This window comes from Tenrec ecaudatus, chromosome 3, assembly GCF_050624435.1.
Source record: "Tenrec ecaudatus isolate mTenEca1 chromosome 3, mTenEca1.hap1, whole genome shotgun sequence".
In the NCBI taxonomy this organism is placed as follows: Eukaryota; Metazoa; Chordata; class Mammalia; order Afrosoricida; family Tenrecidae; genus Tenrec; species Tenrec ecaudatus.
This window is the reverse complement of record NC_134532.1, coordinates 71,924,997-71,947,379: the sequence shown is the minus strand read 5'-3', so window position 1 is coordinate 71,947,379 and position 22,383 is coordinate 71,924,997. Positions and strand designations below refer to the sequence as shown.

The window sequence follows — 22,383 nt, the reverse complement described above, 5'->3', positions numbered from 1 at the left end:
ATCATCCTACAATGGTTGTAGCAGTGCATGGACAGGAAGCTGCTAGAGATTAAGGATGGATTCAGAAAAGGATGTGGAACAAGGGATATTGCTGATATCAGATGGATCTTGGCTGAAAGCACAGAAAACCAGAAAGATATTTACCAGTGTTTCATTGACTGTGCTAAGGCATTCAACGGTGTGGACCATAACAAACTATGGTTAGTCTTAGAAGAATGGAAATCTCAGAACAGTACATTGCTCATGCTGAAATTATATGAATCAGAGGCAGCTGTGGATACAGTAAAAAGGCCATACTGCATGGCTTTAAAATCAGGAAAGGAACGGATCAGGGATGCATCCTCTCACCCTACTTATTCAATCTGTATGCAGAGCAAATCATCAGAGAATCTGCTTTATAAGAAGAAGAAAGTGGCATCAAGGTTGGATGAAGGCTGAAAGCAGGGAGGACTTGAAGCATTTGCTGATGAAGATCAAGGACTGCAGCCTTCAGTATCGATCACAACTCAATGTCAAGAAAACCCAAATCCTCACAACTGGACCAGTAAACAGCATCCTGATAAATGGAGAAAAGATAGAAATTATCAGGATTTCTTATTCCTTGGCTCTACAATCAATGTCCTGGAAGCAGCAGTCAAGACATTAAACGACACCTTTCCTTGGGTGTTGAAAAGCAAGAATTTTACTTTGAGAGCCAAGTTGTGTGTGACCAAAGACACGGTATTTTCATTTGCCTATGCCGGTGAAAGTTGGATATTGAATTAGGAGACTGAAGAAGAATCAATGCATTTGAACTATGATGCTGGTGAAGAGAATTGAAAGTATCATGGACTACCAAAAGAACAAACGGATCTTACTTCGAATAAGTACAGCTAGAATTCCCCTTAGAGGCAAGGATGGAGAGATCCATCTCAGGTACTTTGGATATGTTGTTAGGAGAGACCAATCTCTGGAGAAGGATTTCACACTTGGTCAAGTAGAGGGACAGAAAAAAAGAGGAAGGTCAGTTGACACTGGCTACACTGATGAACTCAAACTTAAAAACAATTGTGAGGAGGGCAAAGATCGTGCAGTGCTTCGTTCTGTTATATATCGGGTCATTAGGAGTTGGATCCAATTTGAAGGTACTAATAACCTGGTATGGGTGAAAATGCAGTACTCTTAAAATTGTTCAACTTTATGAAATGTTGCCAGCATTTTAGGTTTTTAGAGCCTGCTAAGGGTTCCTGAGCAACACAAATGGTTTACATTTGACAATTAACCTAAAGGTTAGTGGTTTGAAACCCACCTATGGCACTATGGAGGGAAGGCTTGGTGAATTGCTTCCATAGAGATGAACTTGGATATGACAGAGGGCAGAAGACTGTGTGGCAGGTAGAGCTTATACCAACTTACACTTAGGGATGGAGTACAACCTGTCAATCAGGTAACAGCCTGATGATGCCTCTTGGGAGTTGTTGCCTTTTTACTATGGAGACTCTGGGGATCCTTCCCCTCTCTTTCTACGTGCTGGGACTCCGGGGCTGACCAACACCTTTTTTATATAAAATTACTTCTTAGTATAAAGTTCTTTCTTACACACTTATGAGTGTCACTGATTTTGCTTCTCTAGACAACCCAGTCTAACACAGACCTTCTATGACAATATACTTCTAAACTAAATACAGTATAGGCCATTATAAATATTTCTTGAGGAATTATTTAAAGAACCCACCAAAACCATCCCAAACAACATTGGAAGTTGACAATTGGTCACGAGCTGGATTTTGTGTTTCTTTTCCTGCTTTCTTTCCTGTTGTTCTTTCTTTTAAAATATCTGGCATTGGCTATGTCCCCAATTTCTCTAACTCGAGCACAGAAGATTTAAAATTGCTGAAGCGTTAAAGTAAATATTCTGTGAGGCACATAGAAGGGCATAGGATAACCAACTTAAAAATGTCTCTTTAAGTGGAGGGTGAGTGGGTTGGAAAGGGGGAACTGATTAAAAGGATCCACATGTGACCTCTTCCCTGGGAGAGGGACAGCAGAGAAGGGGGGAAGGGAGACTCCGGATAGGGCAAGATATGACAAAATAACGATGTATAAATTACCAAGGGCATATGAGGGAGGGGGGAATGGGGAGGGAGGGGGGAAAAAAAGAGGACCTGATGCAAGGGGCTTAAGTGGAGAGCAAATGCCTTGAGAATGATTGGGGCAGGGAATGTATGGATGTGCTTTATACAATTGATGTATGTATATGTATGGATTGTGGTAAGAGTTGTATGAGTCCCTAATAAAATGTAAAAGAAGAAAAGAGAAAAAAATGATTAGGGCAAAGACTGTACAGATGTGCTTTATACAATTGATGTATGTATATGTATGAACTGTGAAAAGAATTGTATGAGCCCCAATAAATTGTTAAAAAAAATGTCTCTTTAAGGATGCCAAAAAAAAGAAAAGGATGCCAGTGAAAGACCCAGAGCAAAAAATCATAATGTGAATGAGAGGGGGGCAGGAGCGGGTGCGGCGTGGAGGCCCAAAGACAATCTTTAAGCAATTAGACATCCCCTACAGAAGGGTCATTGTTGGGAGATGGGCCAGTCAGGGTGCAGTATAGCACCAATGAAATATACAGCTTCCCTCTGGTTCTTTAATGCTTCCATCCCCCCAATATCATGACCCAAATTCTACCTTACAAATCTGGCTAGACCAGAGCATGTACATGGGTACAGATAAGAGTTGTAAACACAGGGACTATATGATAGATCAACTCCTTGGGACCAATCTTGAGAGTAGCCATACCAGGAGGGTAAGGGGAAGATGTGGGGAGAAAGGGAGAACCGATCACAATGACCTATCTATAAGCCCCTCCCAGGGAGATGGACAACAGATAAGGGGGTAAAGGGAGACATCAGACAGTGCAAGACATGAAAACATAATATTTAAAAATTATTAAGGATTCATCAGGGAGGGAGGGGAAAAGAATGAGGAGCTGATATCAAGGGCTCAAGTAGAAAGAAAATGTTTTGAGAATGATGATTGCAACCCACGTACAAATGTGCTTGCCACAATAGATGCATGTATGGATTGTGATAAGAGTTGTTTGAGCCCCCGATAAAATGATTTGTTAAAAAAAATAGAAAAAGAAAAAAGAAAAGGATGCCAGAACTTCCATCTATTTTTGGGGTATTTTTATGCATAGACTTACTCTTACAGGTTAGTCCTAGTTTGTTCATCTCATTAACTTTGCTGTTGACGTAACGCTGTGCTGTTAATAAAATTCATGTCAGTAGTTTTGACTTTCATTCTTTGACTTCAGTTATTGCCATTTGCATCTCAGTGGCCATCCTGATTTACAGACGCAACGGAATGATTTGGAATGTGAAGACCAGTGTCAAAGCTGGAACAATTTAACCAGGTGGGTTTCCGGGGGATGTGCAGGTGACACAAAGGCTAAGCACTCTGTGGCTAACCGCAGGTGAGCGGTTCCGACGCTTCTAGTGGCTCTGCTGGGGAAGGCTGTGATCTGCTTCTGTAACGATCTCAGCCAAGACAAGTCCCGGGCGTGGTTCTCTGCCGTCATGTGAGGTCTCTATGAACGGGAGTGGGCTCCATCGCACCCAACAAGTCCGAGATGAGTCGCTGGGTTGTACAAGCGACGAATGTGCTCTGCTGCTCAGCGAAAGGTTGCATGTTTGAGGCCACCCAGAGGCACTTTGGAAGAACTATTCTCCCCAAACTTTAGAACAGTGCTACTCTCACACATATGGGATTAGCATTTGGGGAAACAACTCGACAGAAATGCTCGGACCCTCATCTTGGTTTCATTTTGGGGCGCACAGTGTTCTATTGGGTGCGTAGCAGTTTCTTTAGTCCTCTACGGATGGTTATCTGGACTGTTTACAGCTGCTTCCTATTGTGAACTGCATGACAACGAACACTAGAGAGCATATGTCTGTTCATGTTGTTTCTTATTTCTTTGGGGTATACGCCCAGCAGATGTATTGCTGGCTCGTGTGGTATCTCTATTCCCAGTTGTTTTAAGTAGCGCCACCTCCCTGTCCACAATGGTTCTACGTGCTGACAAGTCTACCAGCAGTGTATAAAGAGTTCTAATCTGTCCAAAACCTCTCCGGCATTTATTCTTTTCTGGGTTTTAGAAAATTGTTCTATGTTGTGGGTGTAAGGTTAGGTCTCATCATTGTTTGGAGTGCTATCTCTGGATGGATGGTGATCGTGAGCATTTTTTCATGTTTGTTAGCCATTGGAGTGTCATTTCTGGTGAACTGTTTGTTCATGTCCTTTGCCTGCATTTAATTGGACTATTGTTTTTTTTCCCACTGCAGTGTCACAGAATGGCATACATTTTAGTAATTAGTACCTTGTCCATTGTGTTGTTGCTAAAGATATTTCCCCCCAGGGTCCTGGTTTCATTCTTTGGATGAAGTTGTTTGATGTGCATAAGTATTTTATTTCTACTAAGCCAGTCGTAGATTTTATTTTCCATTGTGTGTGCTTCCTGTATCACACCTGGCCGTCTGTGTATGCCCTGCAATAGGTCTTTGACACTTGTCCCACTTTCTCATGACGATTCTTAGTGCTCTGGGTTTACAGTTAGGTCTCTAATCCATCCTGCGTGCATTTCTTGTTCATGGGTTGAGGTATGGGTCCTGTTTCATTCTTTTGCATATGGCGATTCAATTTTCCAGTTGAAGAGGGGTATCCCTTTCCGATGAAATGCCTTTGAAATGCCCTTTGTCAAAAAGCAGTTGCCTGAAGGTGGATGCAGTTAGTTTTGCATTTTCGATTCTGTCCTTTGGTCTAAGTATCTAGCGTTGTACCGGTAGCACATCTGTGGATGTGTAGCGGGTCCTAATCCTCATCTTAACCATAGCCCCGAGATGAGAAGAAAGCAAGAACACTTAACCTTTCAGCGCTGCCTTCATGCCAATGTTGCCCTTCTTTGCATTCCGACTGCCCCTTTCCTGAATTTGCCGTTCATACTTATCAAGTGGATCTGACCATGTGGTGGCCCCTCAGAAATCTCAATAGGTCAACCCGATTATGTCATTTCCTCAGATTCTCGTCTTCTCTTGGGAAACAAAAGATAAGTTCTACATAAGACTGTGGGAATAACATTTCTTTTTCTCCAGCAAAGACTTTTCCAGGTAACTATGGGAAACATGCCTAGAAAGCACCCCTGGGCATCTTTGTGGCCTAACAGAGGGTGTAGAAGACCCATTTGAAATTCCCAGAGAGTCACATTCTGGAAATAGATGTTATTTTAAAAAATGAATATTTTAATTCTAATTCAGAACTTTCAATGGGAAAAATACACTACGGATAAATCATAGATCTCAGGATCTATACTTATTTTTAGTGCTTACTTCTTACCAAAGACAGGGTTTGTCATTGAATTTGTAGTCACAGCTCCTCTGTGGGAGAAAGCTGTGGCAATCCGCTACGTTAAAGCTTAGAAGCAGTCAGCATCGGCTCCACAGGCACGGGTCTAATAAGTACTGAATTCCATCTGGTACTTTTTGCTGTGAAGATGATGTATCTGTGAAACAGTCTGGCTAAGTAGGTCTTCTTCCTGGCTTCCTCATCAATCTTTCCCCTTAAATGTGTGCATGTGTGTGCAAATACTTGACACTTCACTAGTGTGTTCACAAATGCAGCTCAGTAGCACATGTACCATGTTCTTTAACCTTCACCCCTGACTGCTCCCCAACCTCAGCCTTCAGACGCACATCTTTGAGCTATTTTCTTGTTTGGGCTAATAAAGTCATATACACATATGCAATATTTCTTCATCTATTCTAATTGTTAATGATGTGCTTTTGCTTGAAAAGTCTTTGGAGGAAGAGGAATGGCAATCATTCATTTAAAAGACTAAGATGGGCTTGCCTTTCGACTGCTGGGGGAAATGACAAGGCAATGATTGCCAAGAGTTTGGAAGTAGGACGAGGACTCACCATCCTCACGATCCGCCAGGATGATCACCTTGGTGGTGGGGAATTCGGCTCCAAGCTGCCCTCCCACTGGCAGGCTCAGGGAGACGTGAAAGGATTCCTCTTCTTCGTAGAGGGCGTCATCAATGATTACCACCCGGCAGCTCTTCTCAATCTCCTGCTTTCCAAAGTGGAGGACGCTGGTGTGGTCCTCTGGATGGGAGACGTAGTCAGGGGAAAGCAAGACCGTGGAAGGGATTGTGCCTGTGGCAGAACCTACATCGATATAAGAAACCACAGTGAAGATGAGAAAGAATTGAAATCTCATAGAGGAAACCTGTTCCCTGCTGGTTTTTTAAACTATTTGTAGACTATTACTATCTAAATGATAAGGTTCTCTCTCTGCACCTTAGGCACCGATATCAACATTGTAATTAGAAGGCTTTCAAAAGAGATTCTGGTATTTTTACATGGTCAAGATGTATAAGATGCAACAGTGATAGCTCAGTAGTAGACGTTGGGAGACCTGGACTCAATTCCTGGCCAATATACCAGCAAGTGGAGTCACCACCCATCAGCTAGTAGAGGGTTGTGTGCTCACCAAGATGCTGAACAGACTTCAGTGGAATTTATAGACTAAGATAGACTAAGGAGAAAGGCCTGGTGAGCTACTTCTGAAAACAATCAGTCACTGAAAACCCTATGGGTAATAATAGTCTAATACCATTGTGCCGAGTCTCAACAAATTGGGGACCGATTGCCTGGCAACTAGCAACGACAGTGTTGAATCATTAGTCAAGGGAAGGGGCAAATGAGGAAAAGGGTCAAATGATTCCAGGGCTGATTCTAAGTGTTACACGTGGGAATGCCGAGACACTGGGACTAAAGAAACTCCAACATGATAATGGTACAGCCCCCCCTTCCCCCCTCCCCACCCCGCTTCTCAGCAGGATCCACAGTGGTACAGCTGTGAATAAAAACCAAGCTTATTGCCGTCGAGTCACTTCTGATTCATTGGATTCCACAGACAGGATTTCCGAGGCTGTAAATCCAGATGGGAGCAGGTAGCCTCCTCATTCTCCTGGGGAGTAGCTGGGGCTTTGACCTTGTGGCTAGCAACCTGGCTATTACAATCTAGTGCCACCAGGAGTGGCTTCCATCTAACCTGACACCAGCCCCCTTCTGACAAAAGTTTCCTTCGTTACACTATAGTAGAGACACAAATAGAAATTACTTGTTACTTTACTAGGGAAGTAGGTTTCAAAGATTCCAGTTTAGGTCCCATGTACTTTAATATTTATTGAATTAATTTACATACATGAGGATTCATCAACTTAAAATGCACAATTTAACAAGTTTTGGTAAATACATAGTTTATGTATCTACAAGCAGAGGAGCTCTAGTGGCATAGTGGTTCCACATTGGACTGATAACTTCAAGGTGAGCAGATCAAAACCACCAGCCACTCTGCAAGAGAAAGGTGAGACTTTCTACTCTCCTAAAGAGTCACAGTCTCAGAAACTCACAGAGGCAGTTCTACCCTGTCTATAGGGTCACTATGAATCAGCATTGATTTGATTGCAATGAGTTTGGTTTTGTTTTATAATTATAGAACATTTTAATACCTCACCAATAATTGACTTGTATTTTCTTAAAATCTATGCCCCCTTTTCTTCTATGGCCCCAAACACTGCTTTTTGCCACTATTGGTATGTCTTCTTGAAAATTTCAGATTTTCATGGGAGTCATGGTGTAAGCTAGGTGCTGACGAGCTGCTGTGGACTCCCAGGGATCCCATGTTCAACAGAACGAAACAGCATCCAGTCCTGTGCATATCCTCACAATTTTGAGTGGAATCATACAGTATACAATCTTCAGGGTCTGTCTTCCTTCATTTAGCACAATGATTCACCAGTGTTGCTGTAGCTATCAGGACTTTATTTTTTACTGCTGAGTCGTGTTCAGACAGGCCTCCACCCTCCATCCTTCTTTACTGATTCCTACACCAAGCAGTCCTCACCTGATGCTCAACTTCCCTGCTAGGTTTAAATATCTATTGCAATGACTATGGACAATTATGGGGGTTTATTAGGAAATTAACAGATTACTACAAGTCAGGGTCAGTAAACAGTAGGGATATAGTCATTGCTCTACAGCAGTGCCCCTCCTCAGCCAGCAGCCAAGTCTCACTCTCCGGTTCTTCGCCTCTTCTTTACATGGTCCCTTGTCTTCTGCCTGTCACTCCACTGACTCATGGTCTCTGGTGCAGGGGCCCTCTGCTTTGTCTCCATGTGGCTCATTTTCTCGGTCTCATGGCCTCTGGTGTCTCTGGCCTCAGCCTCCACCACTTTAGGAGGGGATCTCCAGTGTGCCTTGCTGATGGTGCTTCTTCCTTAATGGTCCCAGGATTCTCTCTGTCTGCTTCCCAGACAGATCTCTTATACATAAAAGAATGGCTTCGATAGAGGTGTGGCTTTGTCTTTCAGCAGACCATACCCCCAAGAAACAAATGGTGGTGACTTAGTTTATTGTGCCAACCTGGCTGATAAACACATGTGGGGTTAATTGAAGGGTGGAGGGATAAATGGCTCGGTGAGCCTCACCTTTCAAATTCTTGGGTCTCTTGCTTTGTGATGGTCGGACCAGGGTGCAGCTGCCTTAGTCAGTTCCCTGCTCCAGCTGGCAAAGCTCACTTCCTGCAAGACATCCCTAAGAAGTCACATGGACCTACCCTGATGCAGCCCTGGGTGCTGGAGCACCCGTGTGGAGACCCCTGCCAGCGCTGAGATGCTTACACGTTCACTAACTCGGCTTTCCTCCTGCAATCGGCATCATTGTGTCTCTTTTGTGAGATGGAGGAGGACTTTGTGGACTGGTGTTGGATATATGGGTTAATGTTGGACTTGTGGGCTTGGGCAGCACAGGGTTGGGATGTTTTCTTGATATGATATGCACTTAACTTTTATATAAAACCCTCTCTTATACATAAGTTTCTGTGGATTTGTTTCTCTAAAGTACCCAGACTAGCACAGGTGGTGACTTGAGTCCCACTCTGTAGCAAGGTGAAGACTTCGAATACCTCCTACCTTAATCCTGTCCACTAATGTAACAGAGAACCCCCTCCAAAATGGGACTTCTACCACAGGCGTAGAGGTTAGAACTTACAATGCAGGATAAAAGGGGTCATGGGTAGTAGACTCTTAAGAAATTTCATTTCACTACAAGGTCCAAAGAGGATGCTCCACTCCTTGGTCTTCTTTATGAATGGTAGTGAGATCACTCCTTCCTACTTCGGAGACGACTCATTTACAATCCAGTTGGATGGACAACACCTTCATTTGAGTTCAAAGTTCTTACAATCACAGTGAACTGTTAACAATGACTCACAGCTGAGGCATATAACACTGGTAGTATTCCAGACTATGGCTTGAAGAGCCATAGTAAATAATTTTGGGTGGAATCATTTGACCTTATTCTGTGACAAAGAAGACATTGCAGACACTGCAGAATCCTATTCATGACTGAGTTCTCTGAGCTCACATTGAGAGGCTGGCTTTTGACATGTCAGAGACAATCCCTAGCTATAGCACTAAATGTCAGAGGCAAGCATTCTCAACTAAACGAGGAAGTACCTAGGTAGCAATCAAGACAGACCCACAGGATGAGATGAAATATTGTTCTTGTTGTTCAGGGAGATTGCTTGTGTTCCAGGACACAACAAAAACGAAGACAAAAGGTCGTACCATTTTACAACCATCTGAGCAGATTAAAAAAAAAAAGGTTTTTAGAACATAAGAAAACCAGAAATGATTTCTTTGTTATTATTTATTTAAGGTCTAGACATTTGAAAAGGGATAGCCTTTGGGAAATACACTTTTCATTTTCCTTATTGTGAGGGATACACACTGTTGTTATGGTAGGTACTGGAACAAAACCCCTCAACTCCACGAAATATGTGTCTCAAAACTGCTTCAGGGAAATATCAAAAGAAGATCTACACTGAACCCACATATTAAATATCTAATATTATCTTCATGGATTCTCTTTTCCAATGCATTTTCCCTAATGATATAATAAAAAAATATTTATCATGAGACGCATGCTAATTAGGCTTGTCTCATTTTCTGTGTTTTTTCTTTTAGCGGACCGGTCCACTGGTTGGAATGACAGTTGTTTAGCGCTATTAATTTGTTTCTAGATCATAGTGACCTTATGTCTAATGGCATTCCTTCCGTGGCCAGGCTTGTGCCGTCCTCATAATTGTTCGTGGCAACCCCTGTGCCAATCCCTCTCACTGAGCATCTTCGTATGTTCTTCTTTTTGAAGCCTGATATCTTTCTCCAGTGAATGGTCTTTCCGGATCATATGTCACAGAATGAGGTCACATGTGAGAAGATCTTAAAAGCATAGAAAAGATACTCGATAAAGATCGGCTTTCACACAGCTTCTTAACCACAACAACGGAAACCAGAAGACGGGATAATACAGGGAGAAAAGTACTGCTTATACCAACCTAGCATTTCAAGAATGAGGGTTGAAATAAAGACAGTTTGTTAAACAAATACTAGAGAATTTAGCCTCAGCAGACCTACAGAGAAAAGACAGCTAAAGAGCATACTTCTGAAAGAGTAAAAATGATCGAGGTGCCAGGCGTAACTTCTAGTTACACCTATAAAGAAAGAACTAAACACAGTGAAGGAGTTTTAAGAAGGAAAGAAAGGAGAAAGTTTTTCTCCTAGACGTTCTTGGAGCCATCTTAGATGACTACTTTCTACCTTCTCCAGAGAGACTGTCCATTCTGAGAAGTGGGACTGGGTCCATGGTTTGTGGTTTACTACACCGGCCCTTTCATCTCGGAAAAGTTAATAATTTGAAAACCTCAATATATTTGACTTGAGGCTGACTGAAAACCGCAAGATAATTCCTGCCCATTTGGCTTTAGGTTCTGTGGTTTGCTCTTCTTTGGCGGCTTCTTTCAATCACAGCAATGTCCTGACAAAGACAGTAACTTCTGGGAAGAAAAGGATAGATGACATTGGCTTAGAGAAGAAACGGGGCCAGCAATACAAAAAACCAAAACCAAAAGGCAGTGTCAGGGTAGAAGGAACACTCATTAATAACCATCCGTTGCAGAAGGCACAACTTTGCTTCCAACAGTGAAGATGAATTGAAAGGCTTCCTATGCTGAGTCTGAAGTATACCAAAATCCTCACATCTGCTCTCATAAACAAAATCATGAAAACTGATGAAGGAAGCGGCCAATGATTTCTTTCTACTCAGATCAATAATCATTGTCTATGGGAACCGCGGTCAAGAAATCAAAGGACTTATTACATTGGGAAAATCTGTGGCAAGGGAACCTCTTTAAGGTATTAAACATCAAAAAGATCAATTTGATGACTGAAAAACCCAACATTTCCTTTTTCAGTTGCCAGATTTCATTTAAGAACTGGTCAAGGAAGAAGGGAGATGGAAAAAGGAACACATTCAAATTGTAGTGTTGCTAAAGAATATGGAATACACCATGGATCACCAGAAAAATGAACACTTTCTAGGATGTACAGCTGGATTACTTCTTAAAAGTGAGGGTAGTCAGGCTTGGTTTTGCTTTCTTTGAACATTTCATCAGGATCTATCAGTTGCTAAAAATGGACATTAAGCTTGAATAAGTAGAAAGAGGGTCAATGAAAATGAGATGCCTTTTATAAGTTGGGTTGACTCATTCACTGCCATCAAGTCGATGTCCACTCATAGTCAACCCTATAGGACAGGGCAGATCTGCCCCTTTCTGAGACTATATATATATATTTTTACAGGAGTAGAAAGCTCCACCGTTCTCCTCTAGAAGGGTTGGTGGTTTTGAACTCCTGACCTTGTGGATCACAGTCCAATGTATAACCACTATGCCATCAGGGGTCCCTTGGGTTGACAGCATGGCTAAAACAATGGGCTTAAGCATAGCAAAGATTGTGAATACAGTTCAGGCTGGAGCAATGTTTTGTTCTGTTATGTGCCTACACAGTGTCTCCATGAGTGGAGACCTATTCAAGGGCACTAACAATAACTCTAATTTGCAAGTGTTTACACAAAATGTCTTTGAGTGCAAAACATTTTACTGTTGTTGTTGGCTGTTGTCAAGTTGATTTCGACTGACAGTGACCCCAGACAACAAACTAGAACTGCTCAGAGGATTTTCTTAGCTGTACCCTTTATGGGTGCAAACCTCTAGGACTTTCCCCACCTAGTCTCTGCGGGGATTCAAACCACCAGCAGCATTGGTTTGCCCCTTGTAGAGCGTTTGGTATAGACAGGTATGCATTGGGTTGCTGATGCACGGTCAGCAGTTCAAAACCACCAGTCACTTCTTGGGATAAAATTGAAATTTTCTACTGTAAAATTTTCCAGCCTCAGAAACCCACAGGGACAGTCCTATCCTATCGTATAGTGTCACCATAATTTTCAATAGATTTGGTGGCAGTGTTTTTCTTTCTGCTTTGTTCTTTGAGAGCATTTGGCACGGGACCCTTGGTAGCACAGTTTTGAGTTGGACTGCTAACCACAAGGTCAGCAGTTCAAACCCACCAGATGCTCTGAGGGAGAAGGACAATGTTTCACATTCTCTATTCCTGCTAAAGAATTACATGCAGTCTCGGAAACCCACAGGGCCAAGACCAGAGCCTGAGGCAAGGAGACCATGAGACAGAACAGAGGAGCGACCTGAAGTGATGAGACTGTGAGTCAGAGCAGTGGGCTGACATCCTGGCCCATGGAGGCTGAGAGGCTGTTGACTGAGGAGAGGTGTTGCTGTGGACCCATGACTGTGTCCTTACTGTTTCCTGAGCCTGACTGGTCGTAACCTTTTACCTTCCTTAATAGGCTTACTTAATTATAAATATTGTCTGCAAATATTATGTGGCCATTGCAACAAATTATGAACCCAACAAAGAAGTAAAGTGCTTTGAGAAGAACTGGTAACAGAATACGGCCAAGAAAAGTGGAGGGTAGAGATAAGTCTGACCTTTGCCATGTCATAATAGGGGAGCCAGAGGACATTAGAGATGGCTCTCTGGGCTGTTTATTGCATAGGCTTTTGCCTATGATCTTGGGGATGTGAGAGAAGGGAGAGTTCATTTTGGACGGTACAGAATGGGAAGATGAGTCAGAACGGGAGCTTACTGTGGGGGTGTGAGGACCCATCGGCTCATGATTGTGGGCTTTGGAGTTGTGAGGTGGGGAGGGGTGAGATTTTACAATGTTGCCTAGAGCCAAAGCTAATGGTTAGAAATAAGAATCTCTTATTTATTGCAGCACCAGTTCATATAAACTTAAAATGTCATTTAAAATGTCTCCTTAGACTCATGTAAAACGTTGTGAGGTGGTCTAGACAGATTTTTTTTTTTTAATCTCAGTTTTGAGTAAAATTGTATCGCAGGCTGAGGAAACCAGCAGTTGGGAGGTGGGGCACCTGCACAAGGCTGCAAGGGAGATGAGAGGCAGGGTTTAGGTCTCCACAGTGAACAGCCCTTGTCCATCGTTGCTGCAGCCACCACAGCCATTGTTTTCCACCAATCATTTCATTCCTGGAGAGCAGGACCGCCCAATTCCTCATACCTTGATTTGTTGAGCAAATGACCATTAGCTCCTGGCTTGCATCTCCGGAACGCCTCACAGGAATCAAAAACTCCCCAACATCCTCCTCTATTTTGTATTCTGCCTCTGGGATGTAAACTGTTGGTTCTAGAACAGATAACAGAAGTCTTTTCAGCAAGATTCCATTTTGACTGGTATTTTCATGTATCTGAGCAGCATTGTATATAGTCTAATTTCTATATCTATTTTATCATATTTAATCATAGTGAGGATGAGAACTAGTTATTATTGTGTATTAATAGGAAATGTAAAAACTGAAATTAGGTTTACCAAAACAAAATGTAAAAACTGAGATTAGGTTTACCAACACAAAACAAACCCACTGACACTAGGTCAATACTGACTCACAGCCACCCCTCAGCACAGGGGAGAACTGCCCCCGCAACTTTCCAAGATTGCAACTATTTATGGGAATGGAAAGTCTCATCTTTCTGCTGCAGAGAGTGGGTGGTGGTTTTGAACTACCAACCTTGTTGGCCATAGGTCAATCCGTAACCATTATGCCACCAGCGAAACAGATTCAGGAGACCTCTTTTGACAGGTTGAAAATAATCTCATGTTAAGATGGACAGGAAACTCTTGCAGTAAAACTTTTCAGTAAGCACTCATTGTATAACTGAGAATATATCTATTTGTTTAAAAATATAAATTTCATAGGGTCTAGTGAAGAAGTGAAGTAACTATATGGTTCATATTCAATTTCCTCCCTGCGATAATGTGTATCTATATTTATATACACGCACATGATTCTTGCTCTTGGCAAAGCAAGCAGGAAGGAAAAATGTTATAGGTGGCCATAAGTTCTGCTTTGGGAGCTTGAAAATGTAAAATGATAACCCACAATTTGACAATAATTATCTAGCTATTATGATTAATGTTCATTCTTCCTTACTTTCCTGCCTAAAGAAGTTTCAATAGCCATTGTCAGAAGACAGTTCAGGAAGAGATACATTTGATTAGTGATATTTTAAAACATTTGAGCAGAACTGAATAGTCTTTGACTTCTACATCTTCTCCAAATACCTTTAGGAAAACCGTGATTTCCAATGAAGGGAAATAGACCACAGATAATTTCCCCCCTCCATTTTGTCCCCTATTATTTTGACATATGTATGATAGTCTCACATAACTCAATCCAAATATTAGCCATCACGGAAAAAGCTAAAAGCAAAAAAAGGTCTTAAATGTCAGGTGAAAAAAGTTATCCAACAGGATCGAGTTATTTAATCACCTCCTCTCTTCTCCCATTCTGGAAAGCCTGTTGCTATTTGCCCTATTCATCAAACTCCCATGTACTTTCCCATACTCTGCTCAAAGTGTCCTCCCTGAGGTCTAGGAGCGTGGCCAAGAAGTCTAATGGCTTGGGACCATTTTGAGTTCATCTCCTCCTTACCTTACAATCCCTTGCGTGCTAATTAAGACAGGTGCCTCAGTTTTGTTATCAATAAGTCTGCTCTCATACCTTATTCGTTTGGTGGTGGGGGCAGAGGTTCTGCTTCTTCTAAAGTGCAGAGCTACAGAGCTCTCTTTTAAAAATTCTGTTCCAAGAACACTGGGACTAGATTTGGAGGGGTGGCTGGCTGCAAGACACGAAAAGACTGAGAAGCTGGTGGGCTTGGAGTGAGCCTGAAATGAGACTAGTTACCTGAGTGTGAAGCTGCTTGTGGAAGTTGCATGCTTCATGTCAACCAGATACTCGTGGCTAAGGGTGGAGGCAAACCTGTCAATCAAGTGGTAACTTGATGACCCCTCCTTGGGGCTGTGGTTTTGTGTGTGAGGGACTCTGGTGAGTGCTCTCTGTGATTTCACCTTTCGAATTGCTGGGACTCTGCTGCTGAGCTGAGAGCTGCAGGCACGCTGCCATGTTTCCACCAACTTTGGATCCTTACGAGTCTGCACCCACCAGCCTGTGGTCTCCCTGTTTCCCGGTTCCCCATTCTGCACCATCAACATGAGGCTGCGTGAATCTGAAGAGGGACTTAGGACTGCATGGGACTGAAATTGGACAGGGCTGAGATGCCTTCTTGATAAACAATTTCTTCTTTATACAAAGCTCCTTCTTACACATCACTGGATTTGTTTCTCTAGACAACCTGACCTAACACACTGCTCTGTGTGAAAGGTGTGCAGAGCACTTGTAGTGGGAAATAAATACAGGTTAAAGAAACACGGATAAGGATCTCCTCTATTTCAATCACCTATATCCCTTCTAAAGCTCAAGAATAAGTGGGGGAGGGGGAAATTGGAGCCCTGAAATAATACCATAGTTACCATTAATTCCTAAAGAGATATGACCCTATCCACAATTTACAGAGCTTGAGAGTGGCTGAAATGCAAGGGATCTGTGTAAGCATATCACTAGGTACCACATACCGTCTCCAGGATCAACAATCTCAACGGTTGCTGTTTCCGGAACCTCCAGTGCAGCCATGATCGGGTCCCACAGAATGATCTGGAAGGTCTCTGAAGCCTCATATTTCTGGTCAGGTATAATTCTCACCCTCCATAGAGCTGTAGTCTGTCCAGGACGGAATTGAACTAGCTGCTGGGCTTTTGCTTTAAAATCTTGATCTTTGCTTGCAGTCTCATCTCTGGTTCCGATGCCTGAATGAAAACAAGGAAGCTATAGACATTAAGCAAAGGGGCTGAAGTCCCTCTGCGCCCATTCCTTCTCAGAGACTCTGACGTCCTTTCCAGTGGTTTCCACTGTGGTTGAAGGGTGGAGGACAGAGAGCTTGCTTCTTGCAGTGCTCCCAGATTGTACTTGGAAGCTAGCCTTGTTGGCTATGAGGATCCAAATAAGCAGAAACCCACCGAAGTGAGACTGGCTAGGAGGAAGGACAAGGCCGAGAGTGAGAAAAGAGAGAGAATAGTCATGGATCTGCTGATTATGTTATCAAATATGGAAGGAGGCATGACAGAGAAGAGAGAAAGTAGAAAATAGTCCTAAATTTGTTCACTAATAAATATTTTTTAAAGGACTCTGATGTGAAAACTCTGCCAGGTACTTGAGGTTAAAAGACAAATGTGTAAGTCTGGGTGCTTTAGAGAAACAAATCCACAGAAACTCATATGTATAAGAGAGAGTTTTATATAAAGGGTAAGTACACATCAAGAAAACATCCCAACCCAGTGCTGCCCAAACCCACAAGTCCAACATTAGCCCATATGTCTGACACCAATCCACAAAGTCCTCCTCCAACTCACAAAACACACTATAACACCGACTGCAGGAGGAAAGCCGAGTCAGTGAGCGTGTAAGCATCTCAGGGCTGGCAGGGGTCTCCACATGTTTGCTCCAGGACCCAGGGCTGCACTGGGGTGGGTCTATGTGGCTTCTCCTCAGAGATATCTTGCAGGAAATGAACCTTGCCAGTGAAGCAGGGAACTGGCTAAGGCAGTTGCACCCTGGTCCCACCATCAGAAAGCAAGAGAGCCGAGAACTAGAAAGGCGAGGCTCATGGAGTCATTTAGCCCTCCGACCTTCAATTAACCCCACATGTGTGTATCGGCCAGGTTGGCACAATAAACTTTAACTATCTCAACAAGTAAGAAACTGTTTCAGGAACCAGAAAAACCAGTTTAAAGAAGATGAGACTGGGATGGAGCGTATGTGGAGACAAAGAATTTTTGACTATTTTCTTTCCTGATGAATTTGTGGTAACTGGGACAGCATTTGGCAGGTGGTAGGATTCAGTAAATTTTTGATATGTTTTTTAGGAGTGAGTATTCTATATTTGATCATTCCCGTATTTGAAGTCTTTAGGGGAATGACTCAGATTCTCACTCATGGTGGTTTTTTTTTTTTTTGAATGTTCCAGGATTTTTTTATTGTGAAGAAATTACTAGCAATTTTCCAGCTAATTAAGGCAGTGTCAGTGGAAATAAAAAGTGGGCAAGAGTGGGGGTAGATTTGTGATCTGTTAGGAAATAAACCTTAATGACTTGCTGAAGGGCCTAAACAACAGCAAAGCAGACTGAGAAAATACCTAATCTGAGCTATAATGGTGAAAGGTGCTATCCCAGTTAGATAGGTTGCACCCCTCCATCACCTCACAAAGTTCAAGCAGCACTGTAGTACTGTGTGGTTTCGATTGCACTTCCCAATGAAGGCCCGATGAAGCAAGAATCCCCATGTTGGGGGTCTCATGATAAGCTTTAGGCTCTGAGTTGTTCAAGTGGGTGGAGTCAAACATTATGACCTGACACCGGCTGCTGTGAAAAACTTCACATAAAATGAGATCAACAGCTTTTTAGTGCCCACTGCTTTTCAGAGAATCTTATGCATTGTAAACAATAACCAAAGTTGTAATAACCAAACTTACTGCCATCGAATCAATTCTGATTGCAATATAAGAAAACAATTTCCAAGGTAGGATGATTGATGTTGACTTTTCTAAACTGTCAAAGAGAGTCTGTATTGACCCTACTTGCTAATCCACTGTCTGAACTTTAGGGGAGAACTTGTCTAGCCACAGGTGAAGGATTCCTGGTGGCATCGACATACTGTTGAACTCACCAGTTGCTCTGAGGGACAAGCTGTGGCAGTCTGCTTCTGTAAAGATTCACCAGATGAAAGCAAGCTTCACTGCTGTTGAACTGATTTCAACACATGGAGACCCCCAGGACAGAGTCGGCCGCTCCTTTAGGCTGCCAGGACTCTAGACCTTTATCGGAGCAGACAGCCTGGTCTTGGTCCATCAGAGGAGCTGCTGAACATTGCAGTCAGCAACCCAATGCTTAACCCCTGTGTTCTTCCTTAACATTGACAGCTTGGGAAGCCTTATGGGGGCAGTTCTAAATTCCATTCTGTCTTGTAGCGCCACGATGAGTCAGAATTGACTGGATGTCAGGGCATGCTTCCCCACCACCCCTGCCCGCCCTCTTTTTTCCCACCTTGAGTTAGTTAGTTTATTGTGCCAACCTGGCTGATAAGCACATGTGGGGCTAATTGAAGGGCAGAGGGATAAATGGCTCAGTGAGCTTCGCCTTGCTAGTTCTTGGGTCTCTTGCTCTGTGATGGTCGGACCAGGGTGCAGCTGTCTTAGCCAGTTCCCTGCTTCAGCTGGCAAGGCTCACTTCCTGCAAGACATCCTTGAGGAGAAGCCACATGGACCTATCCCGATGCAGCCCTGGGTGCTGGAGCAGCCATGTGGAGACCCCTGCCAGCGCTGAGATGCTTACACTTTCACTGATTCAACTTTTCTCCTGCAGTCGGCATCATTGCGTGTGTTTTGTGAGGTGGAGGAGGACTTTGTGGATTGGTGTCAGACATACGGGCTAATGTTGGACTTGGTTTGGGCAGCACTGAGTTGGGATGTTTTCTTGATGTGCTCTTAACGTTTATATAGAACTCTCTCTTATACATGAGTTTCTGTGGATTTGTTTCTCTAAAGTACCCAGACTGACACACCTGTTGGAAGTGGAAAAGCTAAAGAAGAGTGAGTGACATCTCCTGTCACTGCTTCAATGAAGCCAGGCGACCCCACCACACGAATAGAGCAGGTGTGTGTCTATTCACTTCTCTTTGTCGAGCATCAGCTTGGCTCTCGGTGCTGAGGACGTAATGTTGAATTAGGCAAAGTTGCCACCAGATAGATAAATAAGAGACATTGGTGATTTCCATTTTGATGAGTTGTATGGAATAAGAATAAGGAGCCCTGGTGGTCTATAGGGTAGTGTTGGGCTGCAAGGTCATTGTTTAAAAACCTACCATCCATTGTGGGAGGAAGATGAGGCTGTTTGATCCCACAAGGGTTTATAAGCTCAGAAACCCAAAGGATGAGTTCTATTCTAGTCAATAGGATCACTATAAGTCGGAACTGCTTCAATGCCACTGGGTTAGGGTACAATAGTTGTAGTCAACATTGAGTAAGCATCTGTTGTGTGTCAGTGAATATGCCATATTGTTGATTTACAACGATCATTATGTTGAATTCTGTGGCCATTTGAACAAAGTGGTGGCGTCTAGTCTATCAATCAGGTCATAGGCAATGGCGCCTCTGTGCAGGCCTGGCCTTCTCCTGAGAATTCTGTGAATGTCTGCTTTCCTCCCTGGAGGTGGGACACATACTCTCTCTGTTTGAGATTCCTGTTGACAAGTTACATGGAGCCAGCTGAATGGCAGCCCGAGGCCTGGAGCTGATGGAGTTACATAGAGACCTGCACCAGGTCTGAAATGCTTCCACCTACATTGGATCCACCCCTGGCCCTTGATCTTCCTGCATTCAGCATTGTTGCATGTGCTCTGTGAGTTTAAAGAGGAATTTATGGACCAACGATCAGACATATGGGATAATATCGGACTTATGGACTTGAGCTGGACTGGGCTGGGATATTTTCTCAATATACAATTGCTCTTTGATATGAAGCTCTCTCTTCCACTCATGAGTGTCACTGGATTTGTTTCTCTAGTCTACCTGACTAACACACATCTATAAGCAGATCTTGAAGTAGATACTTTATAGATAAGGAGACAGAGTTCTTTTTCAATGAGTTAGTAACAGAGCAGGAATGTAAACTTCACCATTTTTGACTTGTTGTTCCTTTACCTGTTGTGGCTACTGGATACTCTCTCTGAGATGGGATTGTGTGTAGGAGGAGTTTCTCAAACACAAGGAAGATGCTTTGGAGAGTCACATCTGTGGTTTTGACATGGTTTTCAATGGTGTTAGATGTATCAGGAGGGCTGACTGCTTTTCTCTCAACAACCAATAGTGGGTGGCTACTATCTGCCCCATACTCTTCTCAGGGAATGGAACTGAACTAAGATCTAATTCCTGTCTCTAAGGAGCTGGACATCTACAGGGAAGATAACAGACTGTCAGACATAGGATGTATGCCAGGGGATGCTATGAAGTGCTATGGAGAGCCTAAAGCAAGGCATGAGATAGTGTGGTATTGGTGCTGATTCAACTAGGGCGGTTGAGCACGGTTGAAACCTGAGAGGTTTAGGCAACAAACCTTTAAATTGTTATGGGCAAATGCACATTAGTTTTCCTGAGCCAGGATATGAAAATAGGTCTCAACAGATCACCCAAATCTTGTGCCAATAAGAAGGCCACAACATAAATACTATATATATTTGTGTATAAGCTGAGGTTTTTCAGCACATTTTTAATGCAGTTTTGTTGTTGTAAAAATAGGTGCCTCGGTTGATATTCGGGTTGGCTTATACTCTAGTATATACGGTAACTATGGAGGCAGAACCTCACAAGAGAAAGGAAGTATAATTTCAATGGAAGTTTCTGACAGTAAACTTCATGGTGTGTTAATAAGGTAACCTGCGGGGGTGGGGTGGGTGGGTGGTGGGAGACTGAGGCTGAGGACACTTGTGGCTGACTTCTTCTAAGGGCCCAGTCTGACCTGGTGCTGGGGAAAGATGGAGAGGGCTGAAGTCTAGAGAGGAGTCAGACAATAAGCCTGTCTTTTGTTTGCTTGCTTGCTCTCTTCCCAGTCCACTTCCTTCCTGGCTTCTCTGCAACCATTCTGGTGTATCTGTGGGACTCTGGGTGGGATCTTGAGGTTTGAGAACTCAGAATGCTCATTTGAAAGGAGAAAGACACACAGCCTTTTCTGTTTTCTTGGTTGTTGTTAGGTGCCATCAAGCTGGCATAGCGACCCTATGCACAACAGAAGGAAACCCTGCACCGTCCTGCTCCATCCTCACAGGTGTTCCTATGACCGAGCCTATTGCTGCAAAAACTGCTTCCCTAGCAGACTCTGGAAAGCAGTGCAAAATTATCTCTGACAGTTCTACCAGCTCATGATGCTATCGAAAAGTAATGACCCATTAGTTATTATTTGTAACTATTCATGATGATAATGAGATATATTATGTGGGAATGACTTATCTGTTTACCCCAAGGAACCATATTCGGTACTATGTCCTTGTAGGACACAGAGAAATGTGAAATTGTACATGTGCTCAGGAGTTTATAGCCCAATAACAGGTTTAGAACAATTCTACAGAATCTAAAGAAATATAGAACTAAACACTATCATGCATATGGACTCAATTGTTCATAATAAATGGCCAAACCAAACACAACAATCCACAACATGCTTAAATACCTAAATCTCATTGGGGCTTTAAGTAATTTGCTCTCCTTTGTTTTAATCTCACAATTTATGTTAGATTTATTTATTAATTCTGTTAGATAACTGTTCACTCACTCACACTCACTGCCATTGAGTTGATTCCGACCCATGGTGACCCTCTAGGGCAGAGTAAAACTGCTCTGCTGTGTTTCTGAGACGGTAACTCTTCCTGGGTGCAGAAAGCCTCATCCCTTTCCCTCAGAGCAGGTGGTGGTTTCGAACTGATGATCTTGGAGTTACTCTCACTGTGTCACTCACTTTATTACAAGAGCATTAGAAATTAACCCACCTCCATTTGAAGAACATAATTTGCTAACAATACTTGCACTGGGATGTGGATATACCCCACCAGACAAAGAAAACAACCTGAGAACCAGATGGCCAATCTCAAGCCAGATTCTTCCCTCAAACCTTGCTTATTGAACATTGCTTGACCTGTGTCAGATTTTGATAGATAAGATCTACTCTGTCTCTTTGGGTACCAATATTCCTTACATACTCTCTGCTCTTAATTCACAATATGCTGCCTGAATGATTCCTGCTTCACAAACAAAATGGAGTGACTTGAGGATTGTGGTATATGGCTGCAGAATGCCTTCATTTCCCTGGAGTCCCTTACATGATAACTTAAAAGAAAAAGGATAACATCAGAAGAAGGACAAAGTGTGATGTCCATATACACTGCTGACTCACATGGAACAAA

General features: G+C 42.9%; 1 protein-coding gene across 1 annotated transcript in view; it reads right to left on the bottom strand.

The window, feature by feature from the left end:
• Nucleotides 1-22,383, bottom strand: part of FREM3 (FRAS1 related extracellular matrix 3) — a 95,218-nt gene that overhangs the window by 10,097 nt on the left and 62,738 nt on the right. The window contains exons 4-6 of the mRNA XM_075544808.1: nt 15,954-16,184; nt 13,542-13,667; nt 5,955-6,206 (exon numbers count right to left, since the gene is read on the bottom strand). Of these exons, the coding sequence (XP_075400923.1) occupies nt 5,955-6,206; nt 13,542-13,667; nt 15,954-16,184 (609 nt within the window). The remainder of the gene's footprint in view (nt 1-5,954; nt 6,207-13,541; nt 13,668-15,953; nt 16,185-22,383) is intronic.